Raw genomic sequence first — 27,574 nt, forward strand, 5'->3', positions numbered from 1 at the left:
GAGATAAAACCGTTTAAATAAATAAAAAAATCCTTCTATTCTTTCTATCTCCTTCTTTTTATTTTATCCTCATCATACAATAATTAACCTCTTTCTTGCTAGCAATTACATTTATACTGCTTAATATGGTAAAAATTCATGCAGTTTCTATTGACGATGTGGACTTTACTAACACAATGGTGATTCGTGCAAGTGAGATTCATGGTGCAATTTTAAAGATAAAAGAAGGCAAAGCATGTGGTCTAGATGACATCACAGTCGAGCATTTCAAATATTCAAGTTTTAAATTACTGCCCCTGTTGGCCATGTGTTTCACTGGCTTTTTAACCCATGGAGTCCTACCTGATTCAGTTCTCTCGGTTGTATTGGTTCCTGTCATTACAGACAAGACTGCCAGTTTAAATAGCATGTTGAATTACCAACCGACTGCCCTTGCCAGCAACATCTCAAAAATTTTACAATATGTTGTATTGACTAGACTCGAAGTGCATCTTTTAACAAGTGAGAATCAATTTGGTTTTTAAAAAAGCCTCGGCACTGATATGTGTATCTACGCATTACAGGAAATAGTCGGGAAATACCAGGAATCTGAATACATCCATATTTTTGTGTTTTATTGATGCCACTAAGGCCTTTGACAGGGTGAACCACCACAAACAAACTATTTCAGAAGCGATTTAATCGAGGTGTGCCGAAATATCTGGTACGATTCCTGGCTTTCTGGTACACTAATCAAACAATGGTTGTCAAATGGGGCAATGTTTTATCTGAGCCTTTTGATGTATGCAATGGCGTTCAACAGGGAGGGATCCTCTCTCCATTTTTATACAATGTGTATATTGATGATCTATCTGCTAAGTTGAATCTGTGCAAAACTGGGTGTGTTGTTGGATGTCAAACTTTTAATCATCTTATGTACACTGGGAAAGTGCTGGGACACGAACACTTCTAAAAGTTTTCTCTGACTTTGATATTAACTACAATCCTTCTGTAGTGTATTGGAGTTGTTATACACTTTGTGTCCACAGGTGTCGCTGTGAGATTTGAGTTGTACTGTTGTGGTGCAGTGAAAGACAGCTACATAAACAGACGGTAGACTGAAAACTTGACTCCGTACACGTCGTATATTACACTTTCTAAAAGCAAAATAATGATTGTAAGGACCAAATACGACATAAATGTAAACTTTCCTGTTTTTAAGCTTTGTGGAAACTCTCTGGAACAAACCTCAACTATCAAATATATTGGACACTGATTGGAGTGATGACTGATCCGCTACACTTCCGCCTTGAGGAAACACTGGATACAGCGATTATACTCTTTTAAATTTTTATTTTATTATATTATGTATGTTGTATTTTTATCTTCTTCTATGGACCGCACCCGAGTCTGAAATAAAGTGAATTATTATTTTTTTCCTTGTAATGTTTACCAAACTAGCCCCGCCCCCATAAGAAACGAAAGGCTTCATGGGAAATGTAGTGAAATGGCGCCAAAGCTTTAGTTGGCGTAAAATACATTAAAAGAAGAACATTTTAGCCTGCCAAACTGGCTGTAAATAATGTATTTTTCTCCACTAAATTAAATTTTAACTAGTATTTGATGTGTTGGCGCCTGTTAATTCACATTCACGTTTTTTAATACTATCATTGTCATAGACATTCCAAAATAACAAATAAAAGTAAGCAAAAAAAAGTAGCCCAATCCATTTTTTAATGACTCTACTATGGTACTACTCTTTAAAAATGACTCAAGAAAAGATCTAACTGAATAAGTTACCAGCTCTGCTTAGTCATTGATTTCCAACAATCAGATAAAAACAACAAACAAAACAAAGGAACTTAAAGCCTGGGAGAAATGACACTCACCAGAATGGAACATAAATTCTAAGGCCTCACAGGCTGCATCCTTTCCTGAAACCTCCGCATAGGTCAAGCAGGGGAGCTTCTTCACATTCCCCGCCATACATTCATACATACCAATCATCTAAAAGGTGATTGATGGCTTCAGAGGAGTGTGGGGAGACGAGTCATTTTACAGCTACCTGCAGACCTCACACATCTGTATAGCAGCACGAAAATTCAGGTTTTCAAACAGAAAATCTCACAGAAACAGAGTGAAAAAACTTTATTTATGAATATTTAAAACTGAATTTTTTTAATTTAAAATGTGCTGTTGGATGAATGCAGACATGCGCCTCTAAGATTCACTTATTCAATGTTTCAGTAGTTATGTCCTACTAGATATTAAAGCAGCAAACATTAAGACGAATTCAATTAATTAGGTAATTAAGAAAGGTTCCAGTCTCATGTATTTTAGAATTGTTAGCATTTCCATTTAGATCTGGACTATCTGAAGGATTATGGGTAATCAAACATGGCAGACAGATATGGTTCCCTGTTGACCTCCAATAAAAAAAAAAAAAGGAATGCGGCTTCAAATTTCAACACAAACAGGGAGAAGCATTGAAGCAGTATTGAAGCATTACTGCATTAAAATGAATAAGTGAGAGAAATTAATTAAATTTAAAAGCATAGCCACTCCTATAAAAAAAACACAAAATGTTCATTAGGGCATCTGACACATTAAATAACGCATCTTGCTCAAAATAAATACATTTTAAAACTTGCTCGTAAATCACAAGCAAAGCCAGCTGTCATGACAAAAATAGGAAACATGCAAATCAAAAACATTTCATGGGCCTGAAAAGCTTGGTTTTTCTTAAATGTTTTGCAGTATTGTTGTGGAAAAGGCCTTTACATCACTGCAGCACAGAGAAACAACAAATAAAACAAATACTAAGATTACAGAAAATCTATAAATCACACACTAGATTTGGTTAATTCAGGGTTTAAATTGAAATCCCTCTGAATTTAGTCATCAGCAATCAAAAAAACCTGATCTGTCACTGCTTATATGCAAATCCCAAGGATTTAAAAGCTGTAAACCATGTGGATTTTGCACTAAAAAGGTCAAAGGTCAGCAGGAACTGGGATTGTTAGTGTCTGGCTCTGCGTGTCCAGAACAAACATTTCTCTAATCCCTGTTATTGTCAGGTGACAAATCAACCCAGAACAGACTCATCCCTGACTGCCAGCAGCACCCCAAAACATTCCCAACCACACGGCGGAAATGGATTCAGCTAATAAACACGTCAGCGAAGCAAACCCAGGTTGTCTTTGGGGCGAATTCGGATTTAAAACCTTAAAATAAACAAATGAGACGAAGCATTGGGGCCAGCTCAATGGCAGACCGTCAAGTTTATTCAGCTATTTCAGTCGCTCTCAGCTGCCCCAGTTATGTTCCCCGGGAATGTCTGCAGCTTTCAAAGCAGCCAAGTCATTCCCATATATTTAATAGAGGCGGGGCGGGGCGGGGGGTAAGAAGGGGTTGGGGTGGGGGCTTAACAGGTGGGAAAGTTTTCATAACTGGCAAAATGCCAAATACACCTTTGTGGGGCGGAGCAAGACTGGAATCCAAGGTCTGTCACTCCTGGAAAATAGAATGAGATCAGGAAGTAAACAATAGTTTATAACTTTCTTAGAATAAATAGGATTTCTAATGAAAACATCAACGTAATGTTACTGCATATCAAAGAAAAAGTCCATATGTTATCAAGATTGTTCACTTCTTAAGCTAATGTCTTTCTGAATGATTTAGCCTCCAACTTCTAAGTTTTGATTTTATTTTAATATTAAATAAAGCTAATATAGTAAATTTAGTGACTTAGACTTAAATAGTAACTTATTTACTATTTAAGATATTTAAATAGCAGATAAAATGTTTATATTTCTAATGGTGATGCAGGATTTAGTACTGAATCATTAACTTTGATTTGAATTTTTTTAACCTCCCATTAAAGAACAAACAAGATTTTTTTTAAGTATTTCTTAGATTAAACTATAAATGCAAAAACCTTTTAAAGAACCATTGACTCAAAAACAGAGAAAAAAAAAACTTCTATTTGAAAGTATTTCAGCTCAAATGTACATACTGATCCAAAAAGAAGATGTCAAATATTTTACATAAAAGTTTCAAGAAACATTTTCTTTTACATTTATAAACATGCAATAATATAGAAAAAATATTTTGTTTCCTCCCAAACATTACAATTTTGTAAAATAATCAAATAGATTATTTCTTTGGGCATTTATTGAACAGAATATAATCTTTTCTTTTTTTTTTTTACATCAATGCATGTCTGTAGCACTTAAAAAACCAATCCCCTTTTTATTTTTGGGGGGTAAAATCCCCAATGTTCCCCATGCATTCGTCTGCAGCAGTGCTGCTTTAAAAAGACAGCAGTGCTGTGAACATACAGGGCAAAAGCTGCATTAGGAGTGGATATAAAATATAACGTTGCATCGGGCATCACAAACCAAAAATAAAGTCCGCCACCAGCGGCTTTCTGCAAAGCAGATGGAGGTGGTCAGGAGGAGGGACAGTGTCCAGTGGTCCAAGTAAGCATCTATGTCCTGAATGTCCTTATTTGTCCACGTGGGACTGCAAACATGGTGCAGAGTCCCTCAGCTATCAGGTTTACTTAATTCCAAGACTCCTGAGTCTATTTCTGATCTCCCGTAAGGTGATATGCTAACCCGCCATTCTGTCTCCTTCGCTTTCACCATCAGTTCATGGTTGACCATCCTCTCCCTCTCCTATTTTTTTTAATCCCCATCCAAATTTAAAGCGCCGGCTAAAGATAGCCCAGCCTGCGGAGCAGTATATAAGCCCCCGGGAATATACGTAAAATGCGGCTTCACACTGTCTTCTCTTTCTTGATCACCCAAAGCTCCTCTCACAGCTTCTGAAGATGGTGAGTACCAGAGCTCCTGCATCTCCACACTGCCGATATGGGATCATGTACGGGAACCGGTGGGATTTTATCTCATCATCTGTTTCAACTTGGAATATAGAGACCAGCAGGATCTGGAAACTTTTTTTAATCCATTTGGGGGAAAGTCAACCATTGGTGAAGAATTCTAAAGCTATACATTTGAAGGAGATCCTCGCCCTTTGCAAAAACTAATCCATTCAAGTTTACTACAAGTATACTTGAAGTTAACTTATTATTTATATTGTAATATTCTGAAGAAGTATTCAGTTAGTATACTTCCTCAAATAAACTTTTTTCTAAAGACTATCATCAATAGTGAAAGAAGATGCTCTGCTTTGTTAGACTTTTTCTGTGTTATGGGGGGGTTAATATCCGATTTACATCCCAAAATGTATTTTGAATGTTCCTCCTCCAGGCACCAAAGAAGGCCAAGAGGAGGCAGGCAGCAGGAGACGGCGGCTCCTCCAACGTGTTTTCCATGTTTGAGCAGAGCCAGATCCAGGAGTACAAAGAGGTGAGGCTGCTCACCTGAGAACGTGCAGGGAAAATCAGACTGGAGGCTTCGGCTGCAGTTGCTGTTTTGCCTGGCTCACATTTTCCCTTGACAACATGCTAAGTATGGGAATGTCATTAGACGGGGGTGTTGAAATGTTGATGGCATCTGAAGCTCACCTTTGGCCCGCCGCTCAGCTGTCATTAAGACGTCTCCGCCGAGCTCCTCCTCCTCCTGGAGGCCCTAAAGGAATCGCCGGGCGGCTGGATGTTAAGGAGGGTTGAAGGAGTGAAGAAATGCAGAAAAAAAAGGTGAAAGTGAAGCAGAATAGATGGGATTTCACGACGTCTGCGTCAGATAGAAAGAAAGTGATACGTGCTTCCACTTAGGGAAGGATATGATACGATGCTTAGGATGGTCTTAGCACATTGCAAAGGTGTGCAAATACCCGTTGGAGGGATGTATTTATGGCACAAGCCAGAGTCCAAGAGAGGCTAAGAAGTAAGAAGCGTTCAAGTCCAGGAGGTTATCTAAAGTTTCATCACTGCATCCCAGTGAAAATTAGACAGCTGCTCCATGAAGACATGTTCCCAAATTAACTTGTAAGAACAGACTGCTGAAGCACCCCCCACCACCACCGCAGACTCCTCCTGCTCCACCCAAGGCCACGCGGGGTGCAGCCCTTTTCCCGCACAGTATCTTCTAACACCATTTGCGCTTTCCAGATGCCTCTGTAATTGTCCATCAGAGTTTCCTTCCATCACAAAGCCCTGCCCTCTGCTTCACAGGCCTTCACAATCATTGACCAGAACAGAGACGGCATCATCAGCAAAGATGACCTCAGAGACGTGCTGGCATCAATGGGTGGGTGTTTTCCCGGAGCAAAATCTGCTCCTCCACGAAGCTCGTAGTTTGACGCTGACGTTTGCTCTGATCAGGCCAACTGAACGTGAAGAATGAGGAGCTGGAGGCCATGATCAAGGAAGCCAGCGGCCCCATCAACTTCACCGTCTTCCTCACCATGTTCGGAGAGAAGCTGAAGGGTGGGCATCCGCTAAGAAACCAGGAAATCTGTGTTTTTTTTTTCTCCAGATGAAGGTTCAGCTTCTCTTCCTCTCTTTTCATGCTAGGTGCCGACCCAGAGGATGTTATTCTCTCTGCCTTCAAAGTCCTGGACCCCGAGGGAACCGGATCCATTAAGAAGGAATTGTGAGTCCATGTTTTTTTCCCTCCTGTATGTCCAGACGCAACGGAGAGTCCTTTAACATCTGGAATTTGTTGCTTCTCCAGCCTGGAGGAGCTCCTGACCACTCAGTGCGACAGGTTCTCCGCGGAGGAGGTAAAGATCTGTCCAGATTTCTTTTTTAGTTTAACATCTTCATGGAAATGGAGCTTCTTAAGAACATTTCTGTTTGTCATTTCCCCCTCCTCAGATCAAGAACATGTGGGCCGCCTTCCCCCCAGATGTGGCCGGCAACGTCGACTACAAGAACATCTGCTACGTCATCACACACGGAGAGGAGAAGGAGGAGTAAAGAGAAACCTAGAAGACAAGAAAGACAGCTATCCCTCTGCTTTCTGCCTTCCCCTACCTCCTCTGTCCTCCTTTTCCTCCCCGCTCACCCAAAGCCGTCACACTTGCACATGGGATGGTTGAGGCCTGGAGAAGATCTGCTTATGGGGAATAGGGATGATTTTCAATAAAACGATTCTGTAAAGTCATTTCCAACTGCACGCTTTGCTCAAACCCTTTCCTTCCTTCCTTTTCATTCGTTTCGCTCCGTCACATCATCCTCTAGCGGACACAAACCACCTGCTGCACACCGCAGCGTGGTTTCAAGGACCTCATTCCAAATTTTGAAGATGTCCTCCAAGATAGAGAACAATGAGAGGAGGAAGCGTTTCCTCAGAGCAGAAGGAAAACATCCTTAAAACCATCTTTACTTTAAAACCTAAAAGCAAAATAGGCTGAAAGGAGAGGAAAGGAGAAAAGACAAAAGAAAACATTTCAATCTTTGATTTTTTTCTCCTCCTCTCCATCCAGCCTCCAGTCCACCCCCCTTTTTTCCATAAGCCGTCTCAAATCCGGCATTTTGCATTTCCTCTGTAACCAATAAAAGGGACAAAATGTGAATAAAACCACTTTCCTTTTTGTACAGTGGTGTGTTTGTTCAGTGAATTCATGCAGGGCTCAGCAGGAAAAGCCGGCAGGTTTACGGTGACATCTGCTGGTGGTCGAGTCTTGCAGGAGCCAACAGCTTCTGCCAAGGCCGTAAAACAATCGCAAAAGATCCCGAAATCACACCAAAACACAGTACTGTCTTAATATATTATGGTTTATTACTCATCACAAATGTCATTATTGTCATTAATTATAAATACAACAGTTGTTGATCTGAAGGAATGAACTCATTTAGCTATGATTTAACTTCACTTTCACCAGAGTGGCATGTAAACTTAAAGACACGAAGGACAGAGACGGAGTGGCGGAGAGGACAGTGGACACTTTGGAAAGGGGTGGCCTCCACAAAGAACTGAGCGAGAACCCCAGCCGTCGCGGGGAAAACCAGGCAGGACTTTCAGAGTCCTCAGGGCTGAACGTGTGCTTAGAACCCCCACAGAAGCACAGGATTCCCTTCTCCGAGTTACCGCTCTGCTGTCTCCACAGGCAGGGACAGAGGAAGGATTGCATAGATGTGTTTCCTTCACCAAAACGGATTCATGCCTCTGACAGCATTTACATAAAGCGTATGGACACATCCGTATATCCAAATGACACCACTGAAAGAGCAGAAACGAGTGGGGAAGACAGAGAGGACAGATGTTAGGTCGGCTACAATTGTGTAAAAGACTTACTAATTATCATCTATGAAAAAGTACAGTTAAAGCATCAGTGCTTTTCTTTTTTTTTTACACTAACGGAGCATACTGATGGGGTTCAGTGCCTTTCAATGTATGCATAAATAAGTTACAGTACAGAACACTGTGTGTAAAAACGTCAGGAAGGTCGACGGAGAAGCCGATGAATCCCCTCCTACGGTACAGAGATGTCCGTCTGAAGAACGTCTGTTCTCCAGGACGCCAGATTTTCCTCACTAATACTGCACTTTCGTAACTGCGAGCCTGTCAACTTGACCCCCCCCAAAAAAACAATGGCAGCGACTACAAAGACGAAACGACCAAACATGCGAGTGTGATGAAGAGGCAGAGAACACGGCTAAAGAAAAAAGGAAAAAAAAAAGATCTTCGCACAGCAAAACTCTGACGTTCGCCATCGTTCCAGTCTATCAGGTGTCTCCTCATTCTTTAGAAAAATAGTGGGATTGAAAATAATAATTCATAATATACTATATTTCCTTAAATTAACCACTTTGTACATAAATACACCATATAGCCCACGGGTCAGAGACCAGAGATTGCTGCTACATTGGCACTGACCCGGCATCTCCAGTCAAGTAGCTTCCTATGGAGATTTTGAAGTGTTCAGACCAGCTTTCAGGTCTCCACACCCAGGGAGCACTTAAGTTTGGCGACCCAAAGCCCAAGTGCAAAAATACATCCTTCCTTCCTTCCTTCCCCTCCAGGTGCATCAGATCACATTCTAATAAACGGATGTTCTTAACGCTTTTCAAAGACAGTCCTTTTTTTGAACGCTTACTTCTGTAGGACATTTGGTCTTTATGACGTTTGCACGGCTCACACGCGCAATAATGCTTCAGCCTAAGACACAGACAAAAAAAAAAAAAAAACAGAAAATAAAAAAATGTACACGCTCCCCTTTTCGGACTGATTCAGTCCCGTTTGTCCGTGAAAACCCAGAAAGACTGAAATGTGGTTTGACCTGAGGAGAAACTCAAGTATAAAAAGCAGGCAGGGGAGGAACGCACACAGCAAACACATGCCAATAATCTACTAAGGCACACACTCACAACATTTAACTAGACAATAAATACACTCTAAACAACACGGCTAACAGTTCCGCCTCCACATCCTGCGTTTTGAGATGAAAATGATGTCGTTCCTTCTCGGCCTGATTGGATCAGATGAGGCTCGGTGGGACAGATGGGGGAGTGGGCGACACTTTGAAACTGTTAACTGTAACACTAGTTTTATTAGTTTTACTCATTTCTGCGTTTTTACTTTGATTAAAGTATTGATTAAGCAATGACTAGTTAAAAACAGACACAAACCGGACTGAAAAAAGTCTGTACTCCAGGTGTCCCTTCTCCCGGTTCAGTAAAACGAAGTGAAAAGTGTGGGAGGAGCTAAAACGCCATTGTGGTTCTTCAACCACATGGAATGAAAGGATGGATTGGACAGGAGGTCGGCGGATCTTGTGGAGTCATTACATGAAGGGCTTTTTGTGTCTGACCTCTTTATGTTCTTATTTTTGTTTTGTTCAGTCTCCCTTTTCGTTATCCTGCAGCGGTCGGGGGAATTAGGCCGAGTCTTTCGCCGCTGTGGCTCCATTTTTGTTATCCGCCTCTCCTCCCCCTTTCTCTTTCTTCTTCACCACTTTCTTCTTCTCTCTTTCTTGCTTCTCCTTCTCTTTCTTGAGCCTTTCTTTCTCAGCTTTCTCCTTGTCCTTCTTCTCTTTCATCTTTTTCTTCTCGTCTTCCTTTTCCTTCTTCTTGTCTTCTTTGCTTTTCTTCTTCTTCTTCCCCTCCTCCTCTGCAGCGGGGGCAGCAGCCGGGGCATCAGCCGGAGGCGCGGCGTCTTTCGGTGGAGCGGGGCACGGCTGCAGAGGAGCGTTGTTCGCAGTAGGAGACGGGATGGTGGGGGTGATCTGCTCCGAAACGACCACGGGAGACGGGGACAGAGTGTTGGGCGGGGCTGTGCTTTGTGTCGGGGTTCCCTCAGCTGGTGGAGATGAGACAGCTGGAACTGCGGGGCTCTGAACTTGGGCTGACGGGGGCTTCTGAGCGGCCCCTGGAGGGATGGGCGGTTTGTGGCTCGTACCTCGGGCTGAAGTCACCGCAGGTGGAGCTTGGTGTGGCGAGACTTCAAATCCGGACGGCCCTGAAAAGGAACCTTTTTTCGTCTGGGATAGGAAAGAGGCTTTCGATCTTCTGAAGCCAGGGAGGGACAGAAGGCTGGAGGAAGCCCTGAGGGGTCCTGGAGGTGGGATTGGGCTTCCGAGAAAAGAGAAGCTGCCTCCTGACGTGATGGCGGCAGCGCGCCGCTTGTGCTCATAGATGGCCCTTGTACCGTGATGGCGGCGGCCCGGTTGGTGCGTCAGCTCCCCCCTGGATTCCCTCCATTTCCTCACCTGGACGCTGCACTCCCTCTCGATGAGGGTTTCCGTCACTGGAAGAGCAATGACCTGCAAATGGACGCGTCAGACAAGGTCAAGAAGGCAGACAGAGGAAGTGGAGCGTAAGATCGGGCGCTACGTGACTCACAGCTCTTGTGACAGAAGCATCATTCTTTCAAATCCAGACTCACCTCCTGAACCAACAAGTCCTCCCGGATAGTGTCGGGCGAGATGTTTCGGAGGCGCTCCATGGTCTCGTACATGCCCTGCAGCTCCCGCAGTTTATCCACAGATCCGAGCATCTGTTTCAGCAGCACCAAACCAACGCGGAAGACTATCTTCACTCCTGCAGTCACACAAACACAACGTTTGATTTTCTGCGCAAAGAAAGACACCAGAGTTTCAGCCGTGAAGACTCATACCTTCACAAAAAAACATGTCCCACACACGCAGGACGCTGGACCAAGGCAGCGTGCGAGAAAAGATGCACATGAACCACTCGGTCATGTAGAGAATTGGGTCTATCTTGAACTTCTTCAGATGGCGGTATGCCATTGGACACGTGCGCCGCAACAGAGAGAAGAAGATCTCGCCATCCAGCTGGATTGCTTCCTGGGTACGAGGAGCGACAAACGATTGAAGATTGTGATCTGACAGAGTGACAGAGGGAGAGAGAATTTTCTACTCACCAGGCCGGCGCTGTAATAACCAGGAAGATACTTCTCACAGATCTGGACAAGGCACCAAAACGCTTGCTGCAAAACACAACAAAATTATAACAAATTAGCGAGAAATAAAAACCTCAATTAATGGCTTTTATCATCTGTGTATTTCATTTAATAAAAACCCACCTCCATCACTTTGTAAGCCATTTTCAAAATGTTCCCAGTGGTCTTTCAATCAGGATTATGCCGTTTTTAGCCCAAAAAGATTATAGTTTTCTAGGATGTAGTTTCTGCAGAGCGGCGGGAGTTCTGTTGGCGTGGAGCAAAGCCACTCCCCTTCCCCTCTCCGCTGCTGAGAGCTCTCTGTTTACACGCACTCCCGCTAGCTTCCAACCTCTCACAACTCCATCTAACATTATCGGTGCAACAAAAATGCCGAGCAATATTGGAGCCATTTAGCTGTACAGTTTTAAGCTTTATACTTTTTTCCCCCCTTTTTTTAAATTACTTGAAACAATCCTTTATATTTTAGTTGTAAAATTCACAACGTTGTCTTAAATCACTTTGCAAACATCATGAAATATTTTAGGTTCTAATGATCAGATTCAGAAAACTGCTTTCGTCTTTTTTGGCACAAACACACCTGCTGCTGTCTCAACGTCCTCACAGTTGGCTTCTAAGCACTGAACCTCTGAACCGCAGCACACAGGTACCGACTTCACTACACACTGTTGATGTGGCGTCAGGCGGTCAAAGGAGGTTTAACAAGTTTGAGAAGCTGCGATGTCACATCAACCTCAACGGTAAAGTTCAGGCCGCGCGTGAAACTCGAGGGCTCTCGTGTCAGAGCCGTCAAGGAACATCCAGCTTTCTTCAAACAGCGAGGAACCCAAAGGAAGTCTCCGTGATGCTTCTTCAAACCAACAGCTTCCATCAGAATAAAGGTAAGTTCACACTGAGCGCGTCAGGGGCATCCAGTTTCAATGTGAAGGCGATGTACAGAGGCCATCATTTTCAGCATCGGGTACGGCACGGCGGTCTGACTGCGGAGCATTTTTGGGCGTCCCAGAGTTTAAAAACTCTGAACTTTGGTGAAGAATTCACGTCGGGTCAACCAATCAGGAACTCGGCTTTGGCTTGTGGCCTGTTGGTGATGTGGTTAGCGGTTGGAGTTCAAAACCAACATGGAGGAGAATCTGGTCGATCTACTCCTGAACTTTGTGATCTTTTTTCTTATATGTATTGACATAATAACAATGTTATTATGTTTCCCTGCTCGGACTATTGCGGGACAGCAATAGAGCCGCTGAAAGCGCCCTCGTTCAGACGCAGCTCCTGGCGTAGACGGTGAGGCACAGTGATTACTGACGCTTTTGTAGAGCTCTTTAAAATAAACAAAGCTGATCTCTCAACACCATCCACGTCTGCAATGCATTGTCAATGCTTCCATAGACCGATGGGGCTAAAAGCGTTTGATAGTAGCTCCTCCCACATGCGTCTGGATTATCACGTTCAGGAGCACATTTTGGGGATTGGATGTGCGTCACGAGAGGTAGGGGACGCGAATTCGCCGTGGGCGTATGAACATACGTGCACATGTATAGGTAGACTCCTGAACACCTTTATCTTTGCGCCCTTTGGACCAGCAGGAGTTTTTACTGAGTCACAAAACATAGAAAACCAACCACACTTTGAGAGATGGACTGAGAAAGTGTAGGAATCTTTTATTCACTTTCAGTTGATTTTTGTACTGAAATATTCAGAAATGACACATTTGAAAGCCAGTTATCCCGGCATAGAGAAGGTTAATGTACGTGTGGGGGGCTCTCACCTCTGCAGGCATATGCATGAGCAGCACAGCAGCCACTGGAGCCTGGGCCTGGCAGTAACCCTCGTCAGGCCGGTAGACGGTGTAAGCCTTCAGGATGCGATACAGGTCCTGCTGACTGCAGGACCAAAAATAACAAAGGAGAATTTCATATCGTCATATTATAGTTAAGTCTGATATAGTTCAGAGTGAAAATATTGCTGAAAAATTGACAATATTCATACAAACAAAGAGCCATTGTTTCCCACAGACTACCGATTTTATGAATGTATAAATAAATATAAACAAGTTGATATTTTTACCCATGGCCACCGCGGGCAGCAAACATTTCGTGAAAGGGGAACTGCCGGTGAAGATCCTTCTCAATAATGTCGAGCCATTTAGCTTCCCCCTGCTCCCTCTCCAGCTCCTAAAGACAGAAATTCACATTTTTACACTCTCTGGGGTCGTTTTTAAACATTTTGTGCGTTGGTTAGCGCGGAGGAAAACACTCTAAAACTCGTTTTCTAAATCATACCTGAGAAGAAATAAAAGCAGAAGTGAAACTCTCCCTAAAACTAGAGTGCCAGGTTTCAGGCCCGGTCGGGGCCAAACCCTGCTACACTTTGAACAAAGGGGGGGGGGCCCTGGACCGACTGGATTAGTGGTCATGATAAGAGGCTCACAGCCAACTCGGCCCGCACCGCTGGAGCTAAATTTACCTCACTCACTCACTCACTAAATTCCTTAAAAGCTGTTTTTTGCTTCAAGTCTGTTGCCAAATATATTTCTGGTCATGCACTGTCCCTGCTTCTGAAAAAAAAAGCAGAAGCTTCTGTAAGAGCGGAAAATCAATGAACATGTTTAAAACAAAAGGAAATACACACACGGAAGATTTATTGTTTAAAGGAAATGAGAAAACTGGGTTTTTTTTACCTCATCATGATTGCTATCAACATTTACATCCTTTTCTTTTTAGATTTCAACACAAAACCTGATGCATGAAAACCTAGAGAGAGAACCTAAAGACAATAAAGGTCTGACATGGTTGTTTTAAAAGATGAGAGGTCCGTTTTTGACCTCCTTTAGACTAGAATGTACAGCAAAAGAGCTTAAACTCTTCATATGTACGGCCAGCTTGACATAAACAAAATAAAAAATTGGGGCGTTTTTCCTCTTCATTACACAGAACGTAAAATTGCACAAAGGGAAGAGATTGCGTCCACTTCTTAAGGTTTTACCTCAAATTTGCCTGGGTTAGCATGCAGGAGCTCCTCACTGTTGGACAGCAGCTGCCAGGCTTTAGCCCGGAGAGAAGAGGGAACCCCCTTCCTGCAGCGCAGCTTCACCTGTAACACAGAAATGGATGCTGGAGCACATCGACAGGTCGAGCTACTCCTCAAAAGTGGCTTTGCATACCTTCTGGAAGCGATGTTTGACCCACTTATCCCAGTGGGCAAACATTTCGAGCCATTTCAGTTCTCTCTGCCGGGCAACTTCCACTCGAAGGTCCTTTTCGCTGCACAAGAACAGAGGAAGGAACCACTTTTCTACTTACTAATGACAAATATGTTCACAAAACAATGTGCTGAAGGGCTCCGTGTCAGAGCATCTCCAGCTGTAACCAGAGTCTCCTGCCATTGACGATGTTAGATCCATAACAGTTTAATTATGTATCAGCAGAAGTGCATTAGCCTGTCAGAGAAACAGCAGAGAATCTGACAAAAAGTGAGAGGCAGCTGGGTGGGGTGATGCCACAGACACTGTCCTCACACACTGAGTCATTAAAATGCTCTCAGCATGATCTGCGTCGGACCAGAGAGAGATAAAAGACAAGCAACAAAGATATAGAGGAAAGCTAATCTGGCTCATGTCGAACTAAATGGATAATCAAAAGAGGAGAACTGAGCAGAATGTAGCTTCTTTCATAAATTATTTGCTTTAGTGCTTGAACCAAACAGTCTCTTTGTTCCTTTTAAGAATTTCAACCCAAACTATATTAATTGAGTGCTTGCTGTTCAATGTAACATTACTTTATGACTTACTTTGTGTCGCTGTACTGATTGCCGCCCAGGAAGCCATATTTATCAGTGCGTTTGACAGTGAGGCCATTGATCTCGGAGTCGGAGCCCACGGAGCTCCCGTCCTCTCCCAGTCCAGATAGGGACTCCAATGTTCCCGACATCAGGCTGGCGGATTCCAGGTAACTCAGGGTGTCGGGGGCCGGCCGCGGTTTGGCGTATGGGAGGACGGGCTCTTGGATCATTGGGACCGTGGGGCTAGAGTGTCCAGCTCGGGTTGGAGTGTGGAAAAGCTCTGGCTTGTTGGGTTCACCAGATAAGCGAGGCTTTGGGGACAAAGGAGGAGGCTTACTTAGAGGCTTTTGTTCTTGTTCAACTGTCTGAGGAGTCTCCACCTCAGCCGCTGGTGCAGCTGAAGAAGCAGTTGTGGGAGTGAAATCGGGCACCTTCTCAGATTGGCCGTCCTCATGGCTTACCTGCACATTAGGGTACAGAGTAACATCTAGATCAGGTGGACAGGACGCTTGCAGCTCTGTGCTTGGATCTGAAGGCCCACTTGCACATTGTGGAGCTTCCACTGCATTCAGGAGTTCTGCAGCAGCCGGGACACTGTTGGATTTTTCATTTGACTCTTGATTTCCTGACGGTGGAGGGGGAGTTTCTCCTGCAAGTGTGGGGGGACTTGCGGACAAATGTGGAGTCAACGGTGAAGCGTTTGAGGATGCTGCAGAAGCGTTTCCACTCAGAGCTTTGTCACTGTAAAGGGAAGACTTGGGTAGAGGCATTTCCTGAATAGATTCTGGTGGAGTGTTGCTAGCAGGAGGGAGCACAGATGAAGACGGAGTTATGGGTGGGGCTGCACAGGGATCACCCAACGCAGGCGGAGATGGGGATAACGTGGAGAGCTCAGCCATGGTTCCCCACTGATCTCTCCTTGAGAAATACAGAGAACATATTTAATTAGCTATAACAATTCAAACAGATCATATCAATTTAACTATGACTGTAAAACAAAAATTATCTAAAAAAAAATGCTTAAACTTTTCAAATTAAGAGCCAGTCATTTGCATTGTAAATCAAATTTTTTGACAAATGTCCCAATGGGTAATAAAGCATTTACCAAACAGCTGCATACAAATGTATGTTTTATAAAAACAACAATAAATTAATAAAAGCTCAAAAAAATCCTTCAGCAAACATTTATAATGTACATTTTTTAAAGAACTACCTGACAAAAGTGATGCGTTGGGGTTTACAGAATACTTAAGGGTCATAACTGAATCAATGAAGCTGCGTGTTTCATTAAAAAAATACATTTTCGTGTATAAATATATTTTATTTAAGGTCTGCTTTTATTTTGACACAAGGGCAGAACCGCTTTGCTAATGCAGGTTCACGCGCGTGTAGGCTAATCGATCCGCGCGCAGGTGTAGCAGCGAATAACTCTTTGTTGTCATTCAGCGAAGCAGCCCCGGCGACACAACTTCCCGAATCAGCAGCAAAAGGTTTAGTCACTGTTCACAGCGTCGAGGCCCCGGCCGAGCGGCGTCCACGGCCTCACCCTGCCCACTGCATCACCCAACAAGTTCATCATCTCCGATGGTGAACTCACCCTCGACCTGCGTGTCACTGCGATCCGTCCTCCTGGGTAGCCAGCCAGGGGGTTCCTGTACATACACCCACCCCCGCCACAGCTCCGGCTCCACAGCGTCTTCCGTTTACCGAGGGTCCCAAGCCGCCCGACCGGATAGAAACACAGAAAAATGTTCGCTGTTGGAGGAGCAAATATTCCGCATTAGCAAGCTAAGTTGCAAACTAGCTAATTTTTAGCCCCTTCAACTATTAGCATTAGCGTCGTTGCTGTTAGCCGAGCTTATCTGAAGGTTTCGATCTCCACATTAGACATGCGCACTATCAGCCTCATCAAACGGCACTAAAAACTTTTTTTTAAATGTTCAATACTTCTAAAAGAACGCCACGCGTTCAAATTATTCAAGCTTAGCGGTTGCAGTGCACACTGCCCGAACACCCAGCATTTCCTACTGACAGCTACGTGCGCGCGGCCGCTGGTGTCGTGAACGTGCACGTACAGGAGCCTCCCTTCTACGGGGCATCACCACTGTCTGGTCATCTTTAGATGATGTGAACGTTTACCACGTTTTTCAAACTAATATTCGGTCTGGCTCTGTTTTTATATCTCACTTGGTGTTTTTAAAATTTATTTTTGATGCACCAAAAAGTTGGAAGTTATTTATTGGTAATAAAAACTAGTGTAATGCATTATTAAAACGTTTATGAGGAATATTTTACTCTTTGCATGCTCAGATATCTTTGTATTACAACCTACTTAACATCCCAATTTTATATTTATAAAGAGATGAGACCATGAAGCATTTTAAGACAAAGATTGTATTTTTTTTATTTATACATGTTTGCCAACAAGCCAAAACCAATTAATCGGCAAATTCAGACTAAAATCTCTAAAGATAACATAATGTTCAGAAAAAATATACCAAATAAAAAAATAAGACTGTAAATATAATAGAAAAAGATACAATAAAATAAAACTGTTTTTTCTGCTTATGTTTAGTTACTTTTAGCCTTTCTTATACATAAATGTAAATTACAGAGCTAAATTTTCTGTCAGGCTTCATACATCCATACTTTTTATTAAATGTTTGTGTTTCCTTTATGTTTTGCTCTGTGCTTTTCACAGATCTGTCCGTTCGTCCTGTTATTGTAGGTTATAGGTGCAGTGATTTAAACCTGCTTTTATGACAGTATTTTTCTGAGGCACACAGAGCTCAGCTTCTCTGTTGGGTCTCAATTTTCCCTTTTTCCAAAGTTAAAAAAACAACATCATTTTCCTTTTTATAAATTGCCTAAAACACAGGGTGGCTCCCTCAATTATTCTTTAAGTAAATACCCAAAACAAACACTGTTATTATTAGTAGTTAATACGACCCCACACCACCCCCTCATCCTTAAAAATACTTTGTGGCACAGTTGTTTCTTCCTTCTAATCCTTCTGCTGGCATTGTGCAGAAAGTAACTTTGAATCAAACATTACAGGAATAATTAAGAACGCAGTGCAATTTTGAGGGAAGTAAATATGGGGATATTCTTTGAACAATAGATATAAATAATCTGTAATGTGATACAGTTTAAAAGTAACTTGCAATAAAACTGATCTGACGCAGAATCTAGTAAATCAGGAGGTACTTCAGAATTCAATTCAGTATGACAGCATTTACCACTTTTTGCACCTTGTAATACCTTCAGAAAAGCTTCATCATAGGCCAGCTGACCAACGTTTGCAACCTGGTGGTTGTTGTAAATCAGTTCTGCTTGTCAGGAGTCAGATTTGGATTTTAGTCATTTTAAAATCGAATCAGTTTAAAAGATAACATGCTTCCATCACATTTTCTCAATGTGGCAAAAATAAATATCTCAGAAAAACTTTAAACACATCTAGATAATTTTTCTATTTTACAACTTAGACTGAATTCAATTATCTTAGGGAAAATGTTCAACGATGTTGTGTTTGTTTGGCTAGATTTATTGTTGCAGTTATACAAAACCACAATAACTATGATCTAAATGTAAAAAAATGTTTGAAATATTTCTAATTACAACTTTGTAACTGTTGCTCTTCATTGTGTAATGATCTAGTTTTGATTTCGGTGCTTTTTCTGAGGAGATCTTTAACCACTGAAACCTTGGAATGTTATAAGTCAAGTTGGCCACAAGAGGGCGGCAGAGCACTGATCAGGGCTGGTTGTTTCCACTTCTTGTAGAGCAGAAGCTGTTTTTAGATGTTTATTCTGTATTGACAGAAGGTGCACGTTTAGTTTCATGTTTTTCTTAATTGACGAAAATGTCTAAGGGGATAAACTCTAAAGCTGGATTTGCCATGAAGCTGATTCCTGAATCAGGAAGTTTTTTAATGACTCACCTTGTCATGGCTACAGAACACTTTTCGAACCCAGATGCTGAAACCCAGAAGGAACACAGCGGGAGGCAAGCGTGGCAGGTAAGAGGTTTAATACGTGGAGCAGGAAACAGAGCGTGAGCAGGACTGGATGTCGGTTCCAAACTAGAGGCAGAAGTTAGCGGCGTCACTGGTGGATTTCTCCGTAGGCAGATGTTGGTGGAGGATGGGATACTTGAAGAGGCAGAGGCTCGTGGTGGGTCCGCAGGAGAGGACAGATTGGCGAGACCGGCTGGAAACTGATTCTGGCGACCACTCGTGGTACTGGATTCCTGGAGGTGAGTAGAGAGAGACAGTTTTTAATCATAGACTTGATGTAACGAAACAGACAATAGCTTGACTTGAGGACCAACTATGCACCATCAGGGGCAACGGACTGGCGAAGACTGATGATCCTGTGGCTCCTTATGAAGGCGGATGAGATGATGAGGTAAGTGGTCGCAGGTGGGGAGAATCAGCAGCCAAGCGGAGAGGAGAGGGGGAGGAGTCTGACAGAGGCACCATATCAGTACCCCCCCCTCAACGACCGCCTCCAGGCGGTCAAGGGCGGCGATCAGGGTGGCACGGAAGAAATCCTCAAGGATTGAGGGGTCCAAAATAAACGAGCGGGAAATCCAGGAGCGCTCCTCCGGACCGTAGCCCACCCAGTCGACCAGGAACTGGAATCCATGACCCCTTCGACGGACATCCAAAATCCGGCTGACGTCATAGGCCGGAGCGCCGTCGATGACCCGGGCGGGCGGTGGGGAAGTGGACGGCGGGCACAGAGGACTGTCCTGGACTGGCTTGATCTGAGAGATGTGGAACGACGGGTGGACCTTCAGGGCTTTGGGTAAACGAAGACGGACACAGGTAGGTTTGATGAGTTTGTCAATGACGTAAGGACCGATGAATCGTGGAGCCAGTTTCTTGGAGGATGCCTGAATGGGTATATTGCGAGTGGAGAGCCAAACCCGCTGACCAGGTTGATAGTCGGGTCCCACCACCCTGCGACGGTTGGCGATCCGGCAGTTGCTCTCCTTGGTGCGGAGGAGAGCGGCCTTCGTCTGAGTCCAGACGCGTTGACAACGCTGGATGTGATGGTGGACGGAAGGCACTGCCAGATCCAACTCCTGGGATGGAAACAGAGGTGGTGAGTACCCTAGGGCGGCCTCAAAAGGAGAGATCCCGGTGGCAGATGAAGGATGAGTGTTATGGGCATACTCTATCCATACCAGGAAGGTGGACCAGTCCTTTTCATTCTGTGCCGCCAGACAGCGGAGAGCTGCCTCCAGCTCCTGGTTCGCTCTCTCCGCTTGGCCATTTGACTGGGGATGATAGCCGGACGAGAGACTGACCGTGGCCCCCAAGGCCGAGCAGAAGGCCTTCCACACTTGTGACGTGAATTGGGGGCCACGGTCGGAGACAATGTCCATAGGGATGCCATGGTGGCGAAAAACGTGGTTGACCATTAGGTCAGCAGTTTCAGTGGCCGTAGGGAGTTGAGGAAGGGGAATGAAGTGAGCCATTTTCGAAAAACGATCAACAACAGTGAGGATAGTTGTGTTACCGTGTGACGGGGGAAGACCGGTGACGAAATCCATGGCAAGATGGGACCAGGGTCGATTGGGAATGGGGAGTGGATGAAGCAGACCTGCCGGAGCAGAGGATGAAGATTTTGATCGGGCGCACGTGGAGCAGGCTGCTACATACTCCCGCACGTCCTTTTCCATGGCAGGCCAATGGAACCTTTTGCGAACAAGGTTAAGAGTCCGGTGAATTCCCCCATGGCAAGCCAAGCGGGATGTATGCCCCCATGTGATGACCTCGGACCGGAGATCAGCAGGAACGAACAAGGTACCCCTGGGGACAGGAGGGTGGTCATTATTGTCTCTCAGGGCTTGGAGTACCTTGTTTTCGACGTCCCACGTGAGGGCTCCGATGACGCAGGTGGAGGGAAGGATAGTGGCTGGGGCGCGTTCTGAAGGGCTGTACTTTCGGGACAGGGCTTGACATTTCGGGATCTGGGTCTGAAGGTGATTACAAAATTGAAGCGGTCAAAAAAGAGACACCAACGAGCTTGCCTGAAGTTGATCCGTTTGGCTGAGCGGAGATAAGCCAGGTTCTTGTGATCGGTCCATACGATGAATGGCTGTTCTGCTCCCTCCAACCAGTGACGCCATTCCTCCAATGCCAGCTTGATGGCAAGTAGTTCCCGGTTGCCGACATCGTAGTTCTGTTCTGCCAGTGATAATTTGCGAGAAAAAAAGGCACAAGGTTTCATTTTGCCTGTTGAGTCTTCCTTTTGGGAGAGGACGGCCCCCACACCGGTATCAGAAGCGTCGACCTCGACGATGAATTGGCGAGATGGGTCAGGTTGGATGAGGATGGGTGCGGATACGAACAGTTCCTTCAATTTGTCAAAGGCTTGTTGGGCTTCAGTGGACCAGACAAAGGGGTGAGAAGTAGAAGTAAGGCGCGTGAGGGGAGAAGCTATGCTGCTGTAAATACGGATAAAGCGCCTGTAAAAATTGGTGAAGCCTAGAAACTGTTGGAGTTTTTTCCGAGTGTCTGGAGGAGCCCAGTTGGTGACGGCTTCTAACTTAGCAGGATCAGGTCAGATGCAACCGGCCTCAATGATATAGCCGAGAAACTGAACGGTTGAGACATGAAACTCGCATTTCTCAAATTTTACATAAAGCTGGTTTTCCAATAATCTCTCCAGCACGAGACGTACGTGATGTTCATGTTGGGCCTGATCATGAGAATAGATGAGAATGTCATCTAGGTATACGAAGACGAACCGGTTAAGGAAATCACGGAGTATGTCGTTAACCAACCTCTGGAAGACTGCAGGGGCGTTGGTGAGGCCAAAAGGCATGACCAAATATTCATAGTGGCCTAAGGGGGTTTTGAATGCAGTCTTCCATTCGTCGCCTTCTTTGATGCGAACCAAATGGTACGCATTGCGGAGGTCTAATTTAGTGAAGATACGAGCTTGTTGAACGGAGTCAAAAACGGATGTGATTAGTGGCAGGGAGTATTTATCTTTGACTGTGATCTGATTAAGTTCGCGGTAATCGATGCAAGGCCTGAGTGTCTTATCTTTTTTCTCCACGAAGAAAAATCCAGCCCCCACAGGGGAGGAGGAGGGACATATGTGCCCTAGCGAAAGCGCTTCCTGGATGTACTGTTCCATGGCGTTTCTTTCGGGGCCCGACAGGTTTAATAGCTGCCCCTTAGGTAGAGGAGCACCAGGAAGGAGGGTAATAGCGCAATCGTAAGGTCTGTGCGGGGGAAGGGCGCTAGCCTTAGTTTTACTGAAAACCGCTTTTAAGTCGTGATAACACGACGGAATGGAAGCAAGATCTACTGAGACGGGACTCTCGGTATCAATGGAGCACACACGGGGAACCGCGGACAGTAAACAGTTAGCGAGGCAGTACGAACTCCATTGAGTGACAGATCCTTGAGCCCAGTTAAATTGGGAATTGTGCAATTTAAGCCAGGAGAACCCTAGCACTATGGGAGTATGAGCGGACTGGGTGATGTAAAACTGAACTGATTCCCTATGATTACCTGACGTGACGAGTAGAATGGGCTTGGTACGGTGGGTGATACGAGACAGGTGTTGTCCCCCGAGGCCAGAGGCTTCAATGGGGGTTTCTAGGGGCTCTGTGGGGATAGACAAGTGGTTAACTACATGAAAGTCAATAAGGCTCTGTTCCGCCCCAGAATCTACGAGGGCCCTAAGATCATGAACTTGGAGATCGAGGCATAACTTGACAGGTAAATACAAAAATTCTTTACCAGAATCTGTGGCAGATAACTCCCCTCGCGGCCTGTCGTCTAGCGAGGGGCTTGGGAGTTTAAACGTACTGGGCACCCTGAGACTAAATGGCCTTTAGCCCCGCAGTAGAAACAGGCACCAGCTTCGCGTCTTTTGCGCCGCTCCTCTTCTGACAGCCTTGAGTGACCGATCTGCATGGGTTCATCCATAGTCTTGGAGGGGACAGGACACTCAGCATACGGGTCTGGATCGATCGGTGGAGCGTGGACTGACTTAGTCTGGAGACGTGGAGGCGGATGACTTCGTTCTTTTTGGCGTTCCCGTATCCTAACGTCCGACCTGAGAGCGGCGGAAACTAACTCCTCAAAGGATCGTGCTTCCGGTTGAGAACAAAGGTGGTCTTTAATTTGTTCATTAAAGGACTGGTAGAAAACACCTTTGAGGGCCAGATCGGGCCAGCCAGCTTCAACCGCTAGAATGCGGAAATCGATAACGTGATCGCTAACAGGACGGCTCCGCTGTTTGAGTGCAAGCAGCCGCCGGGTCGCCTCTTCCTGTTTACGAGGTTGGTCGATTATCAGGCGGAATTCGCCGAGGAAACGCTCATAAGACAGGTGAGAGATGGGATTGGCAGAGAGAAAGGCTTGGGCCCACTGGAGAGCTTTACTTCGTAGAGAATTGATGATGAGTGTGATCTTCTTGTGATCGGTCCATACGATGAATGGCTGTTCTGCTCCCTCCAACCAGTGACGCCATTCCTCCAATGCCAGCTTGATGGCAAGTAGTTCCCGGTTGCCGACATCGTAGTTCTGTTCTGCCGGTGATAATTTGCGAGAAAAAAAGGCACAAGGTTTCATTTTGCCTGTTGAGTCTTCCTTTTGGGAGAGGACGGCCCCCACACCGGTATCAGAAGCGTCGACCTCGACGATGAATTGGCGAGATGGGTCAGGTTGGATGAGGATGGGTGCGGATACGAACAGTTCTTTCAATTTGTCAAAGGCTTGTTGGGCTTCAGTGGACCAGACAAAGGGGTGAGAAGTAGAAGTAAGGCGCGTGAGGGGAGAAGCTATGCTGCTGTAATTACGGATAAAGCGCCTGTAAAAATTGGCGAAGCCTAGAAACTGTTGGAGTTTTTTCCGAGTGTCTGGAGGAGCCCAGTTGGTGACGGCTTCTAACTTAGCAGGATCAGGTCGGTTGCAACCGGCCTCAATGATATAGCCGAGAAACTGAACGGTTGAGACATGAAACTCGCATTTCTCAAATTTTACATAAAGCTGGTTTTCCAATAATCTTTCCAGCACAGAGGCCAGTCCGTTCTGTCATGGCTACAGAACACTTTTCGAACCCAGAAGCTGAAACCCAGAAGGAACACAGCGGGAGGCAAGCGTGGCAGGTAAGAGGTTTAATACGTGGAGCAGGAAACAGAGCGTGAGCAGGACTGGATGTCGGTTCCAAACTAGAGGCAGAAGTTAGCGGCGTCACTGGTGGATTTCTCCGTAGGCAGATGTTGGTGAAGGATGGGATACTTGGTCCGCAGGAGAGGACAGATTGGCGAGACCGGCTGGAAACTGATTCTGGCGACCACTCGTGGTACTGGATTCCTGGAGGTGAGTAGAGAGAGACAGTTTTTAGTCATAGACTTGACGTAACGAAACAGACAATAGCTTGACTTGAGGACCAACTATGCACCATCAGGGGCAACGGACTGGCGAAGACTGATGATCCTGTGGCTCCTTATGAAGGCGGATGAGATGATGAGGTAAGTGGTCGCAGGTGGGGAGAATCAGCAGCCAAACGGAGAGGAGAGGGGGAGGAGTCTGACAGAGGCACCATATCACACCTGGAGTTTGCTTAAAAAAAGTGAGTCTGCATGAGTAACATCCCTTATGCTTACAAGAAATAAAGTAAGCATAATTCAATGCTAAAAGTTAAATATATGGTGGAAACTTTTTTTTATTGTTCTGAAACTGTTACCTGCATTATAAAATCTATATTTTTTTCACCAATGTAAAAATAAATGTTGTGTCCATTCACATTATTGCCTTATAAAAACAGAAATAATCAATCAAACAATATACATTGAATAAGTGTTTTCCTAAATTGTAAATTACAACTTTTTTTTAATGTAATATTTTAGAATAATTAGTAAATCTGATTTTACACTTGCGCTATTCTATGGGGTCAAGATGACCATTGACGTGTTAATACTACCATGACAAAGGAGGATAAAGGTGGAGAGGATTTCATGTAATCCATGGAAATCAGTGAAGATCACAAATCATTGAAGAAAAAAGGTTCAGAGCATTGTCTTGTGGGGTCTAGATGACCCAACTCCCAACGTTAAAGTGCCTAGGATAGCACAAGGGTTATAACAGTCTTATGAGTTGCTTCAGTCAATCACTGGATGGCGCCGTCTCTTAATGAAATGCTCTGAATGAAGTCACTTTTACATTTACTGTCATCCAAAAAAATCTATATTAATAATAAATATATAAACTTTTTCTCCTGCTTTATGGATTCAAACTTACTTTAATTAAACATTTTTCATACCTTGATTCAAACCTGCTATCCGACTCTCTCACTACAACCAATGTTCAAACTTTTACTTCTTCTTCTTCTTTCTCTTTCGGCTTTTCCCATCAGGGGTCGCCACAGCGAATCATCCTTTTCCACCTCACTCTATCATGGACATCTTCTACCCTAACATTAGCCAACTTCATGTCCTCTGTTAAGACATCCATGTATCTCCTCTTTGGCCGTTCTCTTGCCCTCCTGCCAGGCAGCTCCATCTCCAACATCCTTCTACCAATATATCCACTATCCCTCCTCTGAACATGTCCAAACCATCTCAGTCTGGCTTCTCTGACTTTGTCGCTAACACAGGCAACATGAGCCGTCCCTCTGATTTACTCGTTCCTTATCCTGTCTAACCTGGTCACTCCTAAGGAGAACCTCAACATCTTCATCTCCGCTACCTCCATCTCAGCCTCTTGTCTCTGTCTCACTGCTACCGTCTCTAACCCATAGAGCAGAGCTGGTCTCACCACTGTCTTGTACACCTTTCCTTTGAGTCTTGCTGGTACTCTTCTGTCACACAACACTCCTGACACTTTCCTCCACCCGCTCCAACCTGCCTGCACTCGCCTCTTCACCTCTTTTCCAAACCCCCCATCACACTGAACTGTTGACCCCAAGTACTTAAACTCCTGCACCTTCTTCACCTCAGCCCCCTGTAACCTAACGCTTCTACCTTGATCCCTCTCGTTCAGACACATGTATTCTGTCTTACTACGACTGACCTTCATGCCTCTTCTTTCCAGAGCAAACCTCCACCTCTCTAGCTGTTCCTCCACCTGCTCTCTACTCTCACTGCAAATTACAATGTCATCAGCAAACATCATTGTCCAGGGAGATTCCTGTCTTACCCCGTCTGTCAGCCTGTCCATCAGCATAGCAAACAAAAAAGGACTCAAAGCTGATCCTTGGTGTAGTCCCACCTCCACCTTGAACTCCTCTGTCTGACCTACAGCACATCTCACCACCGTCATACTTCTCTCATACATGTTCTGAACTACTCTGACATACTTCTCTGCCACTCCAGACGACCTCATACAGTACCACAGCTCCTCCCTCGGCACCCTGTCATACGCCTTCTCTAAATCTACGAACACACAATGCAGCTCCTTCTGACCATCTCTGTACTTTTCCATCAACATTCTCAAAGCAAAAATGGCATCAGTGGTGCTCTTACGGGGCATGAAACCATACTGCTGCTCACAGATCTCCACCTTCTTCCTAAGCCTGGCTTCCACTACTCTTTCCCACAGCTTCATTGTGTGGCTCATCAACTTTATTCCTCTATAGTTGCTGCAGTTCTGCGTGTCACCCTTGTTCTTAAAGATCGGAACCAGAACGCTTCTCCTCCATTCCTCAGGCATCTTCTCACTCTCTAAAATCCTATTGAACAAACTCGTTAGAAATTCCACTGCTGTCTCTCCTAGGCACTTCCATACCTCCACAGGTACGTCATCAGGACCAACGGCCTTTCCGCTCTTCATCATTTTCAGAGCCTTCCTAACCTCATCCTTTCCAATCTCTGCTACTTCCTGCTCCACAACAACCACATCTTCCTCCCTTCTTTTCCTGTCATTTTCCACGTTCATCAGCTCCTCAAAATACTCCTTCCATCTTTTCTGTACACTCTCCTGGGTTGTTAGCACCTTTCCATCTCTGTCCTTAATCACCCTTACCTGTTGCACATCCTTCCCATCTCTGTCTCTCTGTCTGGCTAGCCTGTACAAGTCCTTTTCTCCTTTCTTTGTGTCTAACCTGTCATATAGCTCATCGTAAGCTTTCTGTTTGGCCTTTGCCACCTCTCTCTTCACTCTACGCTGCGCTTCCTTGTACTCCTGTCTACCTTCCTCAGTCCTTTCTACATCCCACTTCCTTTTAGCCAACCTCTTCCTCTGGACGCATTCTAACATATTTTCCACAATTTGCTTTTTTTTGGGGGGGGTTCTGTGACTTTACAATGACCCACCCAATGACTCACATGTTTGGCTCTCCTTTGGCGAGTGCTGCTTGTCAGACTTCAGAACCGCAAACATACATGTTCATTTTCATTTCTGAAAATATCCGAAGCACTAAAAACCATCAATGCTCAATGTAGATTTTAATATGACAAATGTACCAGCATTGTGCTTTAGGAGCTTTTATTTTTTCTTGACCTGACTTAGA

General features: G+C 44.6%; 2 protein-coding genes and 2 long non-coding RNA genes across 5 annotated transcripts; 1 reads left to right on the forward strand and 3 right to left on the reverse strand.

Annotated features, from left to right (window-relative positions):
- The first annotated feature begins 4,608 nt into the window (after window positions 1-4,608).
- Window positions 4,609-7,486, forward strand: mylpf (myosin light chain, phosphorylatable, fast skeletal muscle). Its single transcript, XM_004071182.4, has 7 exons — window positions 4,609-4,816; window positions 5,253-5,351; window positions 6,119-6,194; window positions 6,269-6,373; window positions 6,461-6,539; window positions 6,621-6,669; window positions 6,764-7,486. The coding sequence occupies exons 1-7, from the start codon at window positions 4,814-4,816 to the stop codon at window positions 6,863-6,865; spliced, it is 513 nt and encodes a 170-aa protein (XP_004071230.3). The 5' UTR covers window positions 4,609-4,813; the 3' UTR covers window positions 6,866-7,486.
- Window positions 7,487-7,648: 162 nt separating this feature from the next.
- tbc1d10b (TBC1 domain family member 10B) lies at window positions 7,649-17,156 on the reverse strand. Of its 2 annotated transcripts, none has more exons than XM_023957363.1 (10): window positions 16,690-17,156; window positions 15,102-16,010; window positions 14,476-14,575; window positions 14,298-14,405; window positions 13,380-13,486; window positions 13,081-13,195; window positions 11,274-11,339; window positions 11,007-11,196; window positions 10,776-10,930; window positions 7,649-10,653 (listed from the first exon to the last, which is right to left on the reverse strand). In XM_023957363.1, exons 2-10 carry the CDS (start codon window positions 15,989-15,991, stop codon window positions 9,769-9,771), a joined length of 2,616 nt encoding a protein of 871 aa, XP_023813131.1. In that variant the 5' UTR covers window positions 15,992-16,010; window positions 16,690-17,156; the 3' UTR covers window positions 7,649-9,768. The 2 variants fall into 2 exon arrangements, with proteins under 2 accessions (XP_023813131.1, XP_023813132.1); XM_023957364.1 differs by lacking the exon at window positions 16,690-17,156 and adding an exon at window positions 16,306-16,466.
- Window positions 17,157-19,104: 1,948 nt separating this feature from the next.
- LOC105354514 lies at window positions 19,105-19,469 on the reverse strand. Its single transcript, XR_909117.2, has 2 exons — window positions 19,429-19,469; window positions 19,105-19,340 (listed from the first exon to the last, which is right to left on the reverse strand). It is a non-coding gene; the product is annotated as an uncharacterized LOC105354514 (long non-coding RNA).
- A 4,755-nt stretch (window positions 19,470-24,224) lies between these two features.
- On the reverse strand, window positions 24,225-24,574 carry LOC111947736. The gene is made up of 2 exons (XR_002873638.1): window positions 24,527-24,574; window positions 24,225-24,438 (listed from the first exon to the last, which is right to left on the reverse strand). It is a non-coding gene; the product is annotated as an uncharacterized LOC111947736 (long non-coding RNA).
- Between the last annotated feature and the right edge of the window lie 3,000 nt (window positions 24,575-27,574).

Source organism: Oryzias latipes, chromosome 8 (assembly GCF_002234675.1).
Source record: "Oryzias latipes chromosome 8, ASM223467v1".
Taxonomy (NCBI): Eukaryota; Metazoa; Chordata; class Actinopteri; order Beloniformes; family Adrianichthyidae; genus Oryzias; species Oryzias latipes.

Coding starts and splice junctions, on each gene's coding strand:
- mylpf (XM_004071182.4), top strand. Junction 6,540..6,620: donor GGATCCATTAAGAAGGAATT/GTGAGTCCATGT, acceptor TTGCTTCTCCAG/CCTGGAGGAGCTCCTGACCA. Junction 6,670..6,763: donor ACAGGTTCTCCGCGGAGGAG/GTAAAGATCTGT, acceptor CCCCCTCCTCAG/ATCAAGAACATGTGGGCCGC.
- tbc1d10b (XM_023957363.1), bottom strand. CDS start 15,991: ATGGCTGAGCTCTCCACGTTATCCCCATCTCCGCCTGCGTTGGGTGAT. Junction 14,406..14,475: donor TCAAACATCGCTTCCAGAAG/GTATGCAAAGCC, acceptor TCTGTGTTACAG/GTGAAGCTGCGCTGCAGGAA. Junction 10,931..11,006: donor GGACATGTTTTTTTGTGAAG/GTATGAGTCTTC, acceptor GTGTGACTGCAG/GAGTGAAGATAGTCTTCCGC.